The 13,186-nt window shown below is 39.4% G+C and overlaps 1 protein-coding gene and 1 non-coding gene across 6 annotated transcripts in view; both read right to left on the minus strand.

Annotated features, from left to right (window-relative positions):
- NEDD4 (NEDD4 E3 ubiquitin protein ligase) overlaps positions 1 to 13,186 on the minus strand; it is a 165,080-nt gene that overhangs the window by 118,086 nt on the left and 33,808 nt on the right. For 3 of the 5 annotated variants that reach the window (XM_009429174.5, XM_063794974.1, XM_024349217.3), the window contains exons 3-4: positions 6,619 to 6,697; positions 6,484 to 6,522 (exon numbers count right to left, since the gene is read on the minus strand). In XM_009429174.5, coding sequence (XP_009427449.3) covers positions 6,484 to 6,522; positions 6,619 to 6,697 — 118 coding nt within the window. Of the gene's footprint in view, positions 1 to 6,483; positions 6,523 to 6,618; positions 6,698 to 7,684; positions 7,837 to 13,186 lie in introns of those variants that run through there. The other 2 variants (XM_016928275.4, XM_016928273.4) reach the window with 2 other exon arrangements.
- On the minus strand, positions 10,819 to 10,922 carry LOC112205791 (small nucleolar RNA U13). The gene has a single exon (XR_002939874.1). It is a non-coding gene; the product is annotated as a small nucleolar RNA U13 (small nucleolar RNA).

Genomic DNA, 13,186 nt, shown 5'->3' on the forward strand with positions numbered 1-13,186 from the left:
ACCTCCAGCAAAATCCAACAGATCTGCAGCTGAGGGAACTGAGTGTTAGACGGAAAACTAACAAACACAAAGGAATAGCATCAACATCAACAAAAAGGACATACACACCAAAACCCCATCTGTATGTCACGAACGTCAAAGATGAAAGGTAGATAAAACCACCAAGATGGGGAGAAACCAGAGCAGAAAAGCTGAAAATTCTAAAAACCAGAGCGCATCTTCTCCCCCAAAGGATCGCAGCTCCTCGCCAGCAACAGAACAAAGCTGGAAGGAGAATGACTTTGATGAGTTGACAGAAGTAGGCTTCGGAAGGTCGGTAAAAACAAACTTCTCCAAGCTAAAGAAGCATGTTCTAACCCATTGCAAGGAACCTAAAAACCTTGAAAAAAGGTTAGCCCAATGGCTAACTAGAATAAATAGTGTAGAGAAGACCTTAAATGACCTGATGGAGCTGAAAACCATGGCACAAGAACTTTGTGATGCATGCACAAGCTTCAGTAGCTGATTCAATCAAGTGGAAGAAAGGCTATCACTGATTGAAGATGAAATTAATGAAATAAAGTGAGAATACAAGTTTAGAGAAAAAAGAATAAAAAGAAGCAAAGAAAGCCTCCAAGAAATATGGGACTATGTGAAAAGACCAACTCTATGTTTGGTGTAGCTGAAAGTGACAGGGAGAATGGAACCAAGGTGGAAAACACTCTTCAGGATAATATCAAGGAGGACTTCCCCAACCTAGCAAGGCATGACAACATTCAAATTCAGGAAATACAGATAACACCACAAAGATATTCCTCGAGAAGAGCAACCCCAAGACACATAATTGTCAGATTCACCAACGTTGAAATGAAGGAAAAAATGTTAAGGGCGGCCACAGAGAAAGGTGAGGTTACCCACAAAGAGAAACCCATCAGACTAACAGCAAATCTCTCAGCAGAAACCTTACAAGCCAGAAGACAGTGGGGGCCAATATTCAACGTTCTTAAAGAAAATAATTTTGAATGCAGAATTTCATATCCAGCCAAACTAAGCTTCATAAGAAAAGGAGAAATAAAATCCTTTATAGACAAGCTGAGAGATTTTGTCACCACCAGGCCTGCCTTACAAGAGCTCATGAAGGAAGCACTAAACATGGAAGGGAACAACCAGTACCAGCCACTGCAAAACCATGCCAAATTATAAAGATCATCGGTGCTATGAAGAAGCTGCATCAATTAACGAGCAAAATAACCAGTGAACATCATAATTACAGGATCAAATTCACAAATAACAATATTAACCTTAAATGTAAATGGGCTAAATGCCCCAATTAAAAGACACAGACTGGCGAATTAGATAAAGAGTCAAGACCCATCAGTGTGCTGTATTCAGGAGACCCACCTCATGTGCAGAGACACACATAGGCTCATGAGAATAAAGGGATGGAGGAAGATCTATCAAGCAAATGGAAAACAAAAAAAGCAGGGGTTGCAATCCTAGTCTCTGATAAAACAGACTTTCAACCAACAAAGATCAAAAGAGACAAACAAAGCCATTACATAATGGTAAAGGGATCAATTCAACAAGAAGAGCTAACTATCCTAAATATATATGCACCCAATACAGAAGCACCCAGATTCATAAAGCAAGTCCTTAGAGACCTACAAAGAGACTTAGACTGCCACACAGTAATAACGGGAGACTTTAACACCCCACTGTCAACATTAGACAGATCAATGAGACAGAAAGTTAACAAGGATATCCAGGAATTGAACTCAGCTCTGCACCAAGTGGACCAAACAGACATCTACAGAACTCTCCACCCCAAATCAACAGAATATACATCCTTCTCAGCACCACACCACACTTATTCCAAAATTGACCACATAGTTGGAAGTAAAGCACTCCTCAGCAAATGTAAAAGAACAGAAACTATAACAAACTGTCTCTCAGACCACAGTGCAATCAAACTAGAACTCAGGATTAAGAAACTCACTCAAAACTGCTCAACTACATAGAAACTGAACAACCTGCTCCTGAATGACTACTGGGTACATAACGAAATTAAGGCAGAAACAAAGATGTTCTTTGAAACCAATGAGAACAAAGACACAACATACCAGAATCTCTGGGACACATTTAAAGCAGTGTGTAGAGGGAAATTTATAGCACTAAATGCCCACAAGAGAAAGCAGGAAAGATCTAAAATTGACACCCTAACATCACAATTAAAAGAACTAGAGAAGCAAGAGCAAACACATTCAAAAGCTAGCAGAAGACAAGAAATAACTAAGGTAAGAGCAGAACTCAAGGAGAGAGAGACATAAAAAACCCTTCAAAAAATCAATGAATCCAGGAGGTAGTTTTTTGAAAAGATCAATAAAACTGATAGACCGCTACCAAGACTAATAAAGAAGAAAAGAGAGAAGAATCAAATAGACGCAATAAAAAATGATAAAGGGGATATCACCACCAATCCCACAGAAATACAAACTACCATCAGAGAATACTATAAACACCTCTATGCAAATAAACTAGAAAAGCTAGAAGAAATGGATAAATTCCTTGACACATACACCCTCCCAAGACTAAACCAGGAAGAAGTTGAATCTCTGAATAGACCAATAACAGGCTCTGAAATTGAGACAATAATTAATAGCCTACCAACCAAAAAAAGTCCAGGACCAGACGTATTCACAGCTGAATTCTACCAAAGGTACAAGGAGCTTATCCACCATGATCAAGTGGGCTTCATCCCTGGGATGCAAGGCTGGTTCAACATACGCAATCAATAAACGTAATCCAGCATATAAACAGAACCAAAGACAAAAACCATATGATTATCTCAATAGATGCAGAAAAGGCCTTTGACAAAATTCAACAGCCCTTCATGCTAAAAACTCTCAATAAATTAGGTATTGATGGGACGTATCTCAAAATAATAAGAGCTATTTATGACAAACACATAGCCAATATCATACTGAATGGGCAAAAACTGGAAGCATTCCCTTTGAAAACTGGCACGAGACAGGGATGCCCTCTCTCACCACTCCTATTCAACATAGTGTTAGAAGTTCTGGCCAGGGCAATCAGGCAGGAAAAAGAAATAAAGGGTATTCAATTAGGAAAAGAGGAAGTCAAATTGTCCCTGTTTGCAGATGACATGATTGTATACTTAGAAAACCCCACCGTCTCAGCCCAAAATCTCCTTAAGCTGATAAGCAACTTCAGCAAAGTCTCAGGATACAAAATCAATGTGCAAAATCACAAGCATTCTTATACATCAATTACAGACAAACAGAGAGCCAAATCATGAGTGAACTCCCATTCACAATTGCTTCAAAGAGAATAAAATACCTAGGAATCCAACTTACAAGGGATGTGAAGGACCTCTTCAAGGAGAACTACAAACTACTGCTCAATGAAATAAAAGAGGACACAAACAAATGGAAGAACATTCCATACTCATGGATAGGAAGAATCAATATTGTGAAAATGGCCATACTGCCCAAGATAATTTATAGATTTAATGCCATCCCCATCAAGCTACCAATGACTTTCTTCACAGAATTGGAAAAAACTACTTTAAAGTTCATATGGAACCAAAAAAGAGCCCACATAGCCAAGACAATCCTAAGCAAAAAGAACAAAGCTGGAGGCATCATGCTACCTGACTTCAAACTATACTACAAGGCTACAGTAACCAAAACAGCATGGTACTGGTATCAAAACAGAGATACAGACCAATGGAACAGAAAAGAGCCCTCGGAAATAACACCACACATCTACAACCATCTGATCTTTGACAAACCTGACAAAAACAAGAAATGGGGAAAGGATTCCCTATTTAATAAATGGTGCTGGGAAAACTGGCTAGCCATATGTAGAAAGCTGAAACTAGATCCCTTCCTTACACCTTATACAAAAATCAATTCAAGATGGATTAAAGGCTTAAACGTTAGACCTAAAACCATAAGAACCATAGAAGAAAACCCAGGCAGTACCATTCAGGACATAGGCATGGGCAAGGACTTCATGTCTAAAACACTAAAAGCAATGGCAACAAAAGCCAGAATTGACAAATGGGATCTAATTAAACTAAAGAGCTTCTGCACAACAAAAGAAACTACCATCAGCATGAACAGGCAACCTACAGAATGGGAGAAAATTTTTGCAATCTACTCATCTGACAAAGGGCTAATATCCAGAATCTACAAAGAACTCAAACAAATTTACAAGAAAAAAACAACCCCATCAAGAAGTGGGCAAAGGATATGAACAGACACTTCTCAAAAGAAGCCATTTATGCAGCCAAAAAACACATGTAAAAATGCTCGTCATCACTGGCCATCAGAGAAATGCAAATCAAAACCACAATGAGATACCATCTCACACCAGTTAGAATGGCGATCATTAAAAAGTCAGGAAACAACAGGTGCTAGAGGGGATATGGAGAAATAGAAACACTTTTACACTGTTGGTGGGACTGTAAACTGGTTCAACCATTGTGGAAGACAGTGTGGCGATTCCTCAAGGATCTAGAACTAGAAATACCATTTGACCCAGCAATCCCATTACTGGGTATATACCCAAAGGATTATAAATCATGCTGCTATAAAGACACATGCATACATATGTTTATTGCAGCACTATTCACAATAGCAAAGACTTGGAACCAACCCAAATGTCCATCAATAATAGACTGGATTAAGAAAATGTGGCACATATACACCATGGAATACTATGCAGCCATACAAAAGGATGAGTTCATGTCTTTTGTAGGGACATGGATGAAGCTGGAAACCATCATTCTCAGCAAACTGTCGCAGGGACAAAAAACCAAACACCGCATGTTCTCACTCATAGGTGGGAATTGAACAATGAGAACACTTGGACACAGGAAGGGGTACGTCACACACTGGGGCCTGTCATGGGGTGGGGGAAGGGGGGAGGGATAGTATTAGGAGATATACCTAATGTAAATGACAAGTTAATGGGTGCAGCACACCAATATGGCACGTGTATACATATGTAACAAACCTGCACGTTGTGCACAGGTACCCTAGAACTTAAAGTATAATTAAAAAAAAAAGAAAATACATATGTTTCTAAGAAAAATGTAACAAAATAAGTAAAATAAAACAAAAGTATAAATAAATAAATAACTCAACAACTTGGGAATTTAAAAACACTCTCCTAACCAACACTTGTGCCAAAAAAGCAATCAAAACCAGACATTATCAAGTCTGGAATTTATTCTGGTTAAATAGTAAAAACAGAAATTTAGCTTCATTTTTCTTCATTTGACGATCCAATTGATTCAATACCATTTCCTCAAGAATCCAAAATTTCCAAACCAATTTAAAAGGTTGTTTTTATGTCATACTACATAGAGTGGGGAAAATCTTACTCCAAACCAAAAAAACAGAAGCAACTTAATTGATGCCTTTGGCTGGATCTTCAGCAACAGCTTCCTTGCCCTTAGTGTCAGCAATTTCTTCCCTTCAAATTCACTTTATTAAAATTGAACAAAAGAAGACAAACAAAAAATCTTTAAACATGAAGTACAGAAGAACGGCTTCTGTTTTCCTTACTGAAATCAAGTATGGTACCATAGAAGCCTCCAGAGAGGCTGGTGTTTCAGGAATGATCTGCCATGTCAAATGCTGCAAAGAGCATGAGTAAGATGAGATAAGATGAACTTGGCAGCAGGGAAGTCACTGGTGACCTGAACAACAGCAGTTTCATTTGAGTGATGGGGATTTAGAGTACAGTGGGTTAACGAGCATCCCGGAGAAGCAGAAATGATGAGGGCAGACAACTCTCCCAGAATGTTCCTTATTCAGGTGAACAGAGAAACGACTCTACAGCTAAAGGGGAATATGGGGTCAAGGAAGAACATTTTAAGGATGATACAAGTGGGAATAATCCAGAGAGGGGAAATTCCTAAAATGCATCTCTACCACTGCTCTGGTAGTGTTTCGATTCTGGCAACAGTAAGTACTCTGATATTAAATAGGTACAAGGAGACACTGTCAGTTTGAGGGCCTTGCTGAGGAACTGGAAATAACTGCTGATTGGAATTTGCTTTTATGGTAAATGAGGCAGATGGGGTGGAAAGGCAGCAATGTCAATGACGTGTGGATAAAAAGAAATGTATTCACTTGATAGGCCCTAATCTGTTTAATAATAAATGACTGGGGAGACATGAATATAATTTGCATCATCTTTATGAGAAAACAGTGAATCTGCTCAACTGGAGTAAGACTACTGTACAGTCTCTAAATCAGTTTTACTAGAATGAGATAATTCTAGTCTTTAACCTCTCCATTATCTTACATTTATGTTTTTCATAAGACAAAATTTCAATTCCTTTTGTATTTTCACAACTTAAGGCAAATTCTGAGATACATCTTCAAATATTAAAAATGAGAATTTATCATTCTAACCTCCTAAGAAAAAAACTTACTTTTTCCACTTCAGTAAAATAAAATATATACTTACTCTGAATAATATTTCTTCATTCCACTTTGGATTCAAACTCTAAAAAATAATAAACATAGTATAACTAAATAAGGTTTTATCTTATAAAAATAAAACAAAGTACATTAAAAACTTTTGAATATTGCTAAGTCTAACCTTTTTAATGGTTTTTGTTTGCACACTTGTAAGAACTCCATTCATTGGGTCATATAACGTCACTCTCACGTAAGGATCACTGTTAAAAAAAAAAAAAAAAAGAAAAATTTTAATTATTGCTTACCCCAAGCTCAGATTACCCAGACTATAAAATTCACAGTTTTCCATGTTAGTTATATCTACAATTATTTCCTGAATTTAAAAGTCAGGATTCTTAGGCAGGTAAGCAATTAAAGTAATTTTTGCATCTCGTTAAAAACCTGAAGTACCATGTTAGTGAAAGACACAAGGAATTAGAAAGAAAACCTTTTAATCACAGGCCTAATGATTATAACCTTCCTAGATTTTTAAAATTTTGTTTGATTTTTATTACATTCTTTCTTCTTTTGAGTTAAGATGGTTAATTCAATGATTCTGACGCTGGTTTTGTAAGACTTCAGGTTGTCTCAAGTTATCTCATGGGTGTAAACTCTTCTTATAAAGTAAAGGCAAACTGCTTTCACTTAAAAAAACAAAACAAAAACTAGGTGTGGCCGCGCACGGTGGCTCATGCCTGTAATCCCAGTACTTTGGGAGGCCGAGGTGGGCGGATCATGAGGTCAGGAGATCAAGACCGTCCTGGCTAACATGGTGAAACCCCGTCTCTACTAAAAATACAAAAAAAAAAAATTAGCCAGGCGTGGTGGCAGGCACTTTTAGTCACAACTACTCGGGAGGCTGAGGCAGGAGAATGGCATGAACCTGGAAGGTGGAGCTTGCAGTGAGCCAAGATCACGCCACTGCACTCGAGCCTGGGCGACAGAGCAAGACTCCATCTCAAAAAATAAAATAAAATAAAATAAAATAACTAGGTGTTATGTAACCACTTCTACAAGGAGACATGGAGAAGGAAATTCTTGTGATATATAGGGTTGTAAACCACAAGACTTTGGACACTTTACTTGTCCATGGTTAAATTTCTCCTGTTTTCCTCGGGTATCCAAAGTACTCACCATTCTCCACAAAGTACCCTCCAAACTAATCCAAACTATCCTTCCCCCAACTCCATTTCCTCATACCACGTTACCTCTTAACTGGCCAAACTCGAAGGCACCAGAACACTCGCAACATACTGGTATTTATCAGAATCCATCCTTACCCCTAACCTAGTGAGTCAGGAGTCCTCTTGTTTTGAGTCTCATCCCCCTTGTTCAGTTCTCTGAACTTTGGAGCCTTGCATCATCTGTTCTCACTGCTCTCTTTTAGACCTTTGGCTTTTTCTTTGATCTAGGTTTCTCTAGGCATATAAATGTTTTTAAACTCCTCCTCCCCTTGACTTTCCCTCCCTTCTCCAGCAAAGCAAAATACATCTTTTTCTTCCATTCCCAGTCAAACCTTTTCAGAGGCAGTTTTTAATAATAAAAACAAGAACACTTACATAGCAATTACTCAGTGCCAGACACCACTGTAATCATGTTTCGTGTATTAATTCTTTTTTTTTTTTCTTTTTTTTTGAGACAGAGTCTTGCTCTGTTGCCCAGGCTGGAGTGCAGTGGTGCAGTGCTGGCTCACTGCAACCTCTGCCTCCTGGGTTCATGCCATTCTCCTGCCTCAGCTTCCCGAGTAGCTGGGACTGCAGGCGCACACCACCACGCCCGGCTAATTTTTCTATTTTTAGTACAGACAGGGCTTCACCATGTTGGCCAGGATGGTCTTGAACTCCTGACCTCAGGTGATCCGCCCACCTTGGCTCCCAAAGTGCTGGGATTACCCACGTGAGCCATAGCGCTGATCCCGTATATTAAATCTTTGAATCTCTATAACCACCTGTGAGGTAGGTACTATTCCTTTCTTTATTTCATACAGATCACACAGCTAGAAAGCGGACAGCCAGGATTGACACTCCAGCACCTGGCTCCAGAGGCCATACTCTTCTTTATCTTCTTCTTTGTTTTTTTTTTTGAGATGAAGTCTCACTCTGTAACCCAGGGGGGAGTGCAGTGGCGTGATCTTGGCTCACTGCAGCTTCTGCCTCCTGGGTTCAAGCTATTCTCCTGCCACAGCCTCTCAAGTAGCTGGGATTATAGGCACACACCACCGCACCCAGCTAATTTTTGTATTTTTAGTAGAGACGGGGTTTTGCCATCTTGGCCAGGCTGGTCTCAAACTCTTGACCTCAGGTGATCTGCCCGCCTTGGCCTCACAAAGTGCTGGGATTACAGGCATGAGCCAACATGCCCGGCTTAAACTCTCTTGCTCTGTCGCCAGGCTGGAGTGCAATGGCACGATCTCGGCTCACTGCAACCTCCTCCTCCTGGGTTCAAGCAATTCTCCTGCCTCAGCCTCCTGAGTAGCTGGGACTACAGGCGCCTGCCACCACGCTTGGCTAATGTTTTGTATTTTAAGTAGAGACGGGATTTCACCAAGTTGGCCAGGATGGTCTCAATCTCTTGACCTCGTGACCCCCCTGGCTCGGCCTCCCAGCCTATATTCTTAACCACTATAGCATACCACCTCCTTTTCTTCATTTCCTTAATTCCTGTTACACTTCAAAACCCTACAGTCTGGTTTCTGTCTCTTCCCTTTAGATCCACTCCTATGAAAAGGCTGTTGTAAAGTCATCAATCTTGTTAAAGTAATCAACATTTTCCAGATACTTCTTTTTTTGGCCCTCTTTATGTTTTTAGATACTACTGACCATTTTCTCTTTGAAACACTCATCTCATTTTGCTTCTACGACACATCTCTTCCAGTGCTCCTCATACCACTCGAACTGTTCCTTCGGTGGCTTACTTAGGCACCTCTTCTACTATCTGCCAGTTAAATACTGATATTCCCTAAGTATTGCCCCAGCCCTCTGTTCTCTCTACATTTTCCCTTTCCAATCTTACCCATGGTTTTTTACAACTAACTATACACTATTAAATATAAATACAAAATGTAAATGTAATTATGTATCTATCCCTAATCTCACCATCCAGCTAGACAAATACACTTGAACAATACACAGACACTGTGTTCAAGAGTTTTGCCTTTTTTTTTTTTTTTTTTTTTTTTGAGATGGAGTTTCACTCTTATTGCCTAGGCTGGAATGCAATGGCGCGATCTCGGCTCACCGCAACCTCCGCCTCCCGGGTTCAAGCGATTCTTTTGCCTCAGCCTCCCAAGTAGCTGGGATTACAGGCATGCATCACCACACCTGGCTAATTTTGTATTTTTAGTAGAGATGGCATTTCTCTGTGTTGGTCAGGCTGGTCTTCAACTCCCAGTCTCAGCTGATCCACCTGCCTTGGCCTCCCAAAGTGCTGGGAATCCAGGCGTGAGCCACCGTGCCTAGCCGAGTTTTGCCATTTTTAATTGGCTTTATAATTATATTATTACTGAGTTGAAAGAGGTTTCATATATACAGGGGGTTAATGGCCTTCTTCAGATATCTTTGTTTAATTGTTTCTCTTGTGGTAAGAATATTTAACATGACCTCTACCCTATTTTGCACTGCATTGCATTGTATTGCATTGCACTGCACTGCACTGCATTCCAGCATTTTTTGAGACAGAGTCTTGCAACGTTGCCCAGGCTGGAGTGCAGTGCTGCAATCTTGGCTCACTCGAAACCTCTGCCTCCCGGGCTCAAGCAATCCTCCCACCTCAGCCTCCCAAGTAGCGGGGACTACAGGTGCACACCACCATGCCTGACTAATTGTTGTGTTTTTTTGTAGAAACAGAGTTTCACCATGTTGCCCGAGATGGTCTCAAATTTGCGGGCTCAAGTGATCCACCTGAAGTGATCCACCTGCCTCAGCCTCCCAAAGTGGTGGGATTATAGGTTATAGGCATCAGCCACCATACCTGGCAGCTCTACCCTCTTAAATTTTTAATTGCACATACATTAATGTTAACTTTAGGCACAACATTGTACAGCAGATCTCTAGAGCTTATTCTTCCTGCTTGACTCAAGTTTAATGCCTGTTAATTATTAACTTCCATTTCTACTTACCCCTCACCCCTCACCCCAACACAGCAACCAGCATTCCACTCTTTGATTCTATGAATTTGACTATTTTAGATATATAAATGTAAACATGCAGTATCTGTCTGTGACTGTCTTATTTCAGTTAGCGTAATATCCTAATGATTAATCCATATTGTCACATGAATTTCCTTCTTTTTAAAGGCTGAATAAACACTGTATGTATACACATTTCTTTTTTTTTTCTTTTCATGTGAGATTGGTAATCTGCCCATGTTGTAACAAGCTTCAAGAGTGGTACATCTTACACATGTGCATGGACACCCCATCATGACACTTAAAAACTACAAAAGGATCTATACTACATTTTTTTTTTTTTTTTGAGGCAGGGTCTCGCTCTGTCACCCAGGCTGGAGTGAGGTGGCACAAACACGGCTCACTGTAGCCTCAACTTCCTGGGCTCACGTGATCTTCCCACCTCAGCCTCCTGAGTAGCTGGGACCACAGGTGTGCATCACCACATCTGGCTAATTTTTTAAAAAATTTTTTGTAGAGACAGGGTCTTATCACCAGGCTGGTCTCGAACTCCAGGGCTCAAGTGATCCTCCCACCTTGGCCTCCCAAAGTGCTGAGATTACAGGTGTGAGCCACCATGCCCAGCCCACATTTCTTTTTTTTATGTTTTTAATTTTTGTGGGTACATAGTAGGTATATGTATTTATGGGGTACATGAGATTACCCATTCATTTGACAATGGGCATTTAGGTTGTTTCCAGATATATGTCTAAAGATACTTTTTCCCAATCTATGGCTTGCATTTTCCGTAACCTTGTTTCTTAAAGAAGAAAAGTTTTAATTGTGTTGAAGTTCCTTTCAACATTTTTCTTTTATGGCTCATCCTTTTTGGTACTGTTCACGAAAACTTTGTGTAACCCAATAGAGCAAAGATTTTTTTCCTATGTGTTCCTATAGAAGTTTTATCATTTTAGCTCATACTAATTTTCTGTATAATGTGTGGTAAGGACCAAGATTCATTTCATTCTATACAGACCAGTTGTTCTAGTACTGTGTACTGAAAGACTGCCGTTTCCCTTGAATTATCTCAGCATTTTTTGTTAAACAGGAGCCGATCATATATATGTGTATATATTCTCTCTCTCGCTCTCACACACACATGCACACGTATTTTTACGCTCTCCATTCCATTGAACAATATATCTATTCTCATGCCATTGCCACTGTCTTATTATAACTGTGTAGCAAGTCTTGAAGTGGGGTAATGTAAGTCTTCCAATTTTGTTCTTTTTTGAAATTGTTTTGGCTATTCTATGTGCCTTGACTTTCCATACAAATATTGAAATCAGCTTATCAATTTCTCTGAAAAAACTTGCTGAGATTTTTATTGGGATTGTGCCAAATCTAATCAATTTGGAGAAAAATGCCACCCTAACACTATTGAGTCTTCTAATGAAAACAGCATATGTATCTATTGATTTATGTGGTCTTCGACTTCTCTCAGCACTGTTTTATAGTTTTCAGTGTCCATTTCTTGCAAATCTTTTGTTGTATTTATTTCTAAATATTTAACTTTTATACAATTGTAAACACGTTTTTAAATTGTATTTTCCAATGGCTCAATGATAGGATACAGAAATATAACTGATTTTGGGCTATATAAACATTGACTTTGCATTTTGTGGTGGTATTAAATTCATTTATTAGTTCTTCCAGTAGTTTTTTCTGTAGATTCCTTGGGGCTTTCTACATACAAACCATGTTGTCTGCAAATAAAGACAGTTTTACTTCTTCCTTTTTGACTGTATGATTTTTTTTCTTTGCCGTACTACATGGCTAAAATATATAGTACAATGTTGGATAGAACATGAAAGCAGACAACTTTGCCTTATTCCTGAGTTAAGTAGAGGGCCTTCAAACTGCCACCATTAAGTAGGTGGTTAGCTACTGGGTTTTTTGATAGATTCCCCTGATGAGGTTTAGGACATTTCCATCTATTCCTATTTTGCAGAGAGTGTCTATTATGAATGGGTGTTGAATTTTGTCAGTTGTGTTTTCTGCTTTTATTAAGATGACTGTCTTCTCAGTGTGGCAATTCCTCAAGGATCTAGAACTAGAAATACCATTTGACCCAGCGATCCCATTACTGGGTATATACCCAAAGGACTATAAATCATGCTGCTATGAAGACACATGCACATGTATGTTTATTACGGCACTATTCACAATAGCAAAGACTTGGAACCAACCCAAATGTCCATCAATGATAGAATGGATTAAGAAAATGTGGCACATATATACCATGGAATACTATGAAGCCATAAAAAAGGATGAGTTCATGTCCTTTGCAGGGACATGGGTGAAGCTGGAAACCATCATTCTAAGCAAACTATCACAAGGACAGAAAACCAAACACCGCATGTTCTCACTCATAGGTGGGAACTGAACAATAACACCTGGACACAGGGTGGGGAACATCACACACCAGGGCCTGTCGTGGAGTGGGGGAAGGGGTGAGGGATAGCATTAGGAGATATACCTAATGTAAATGACGAGTTGATGGGTGCAGCACACCAACATGGCATATGTATACATATGTAACAAA

Source organism: Pan troglodytes, chromosome 16 (genome assembly GCF_028858775.2).
Source record: "Pan troglodytes isolate AG18354 chromosome 16, NHGRI_mPanTro3-v2.0_pri, whole genome shotgun sequence".
NCBI classification, from domain to species: Eukaryota; Metazoa; Chordata; class Mammalia; order Primates; family Hominidae; genus Pan; species Pan troglodytes.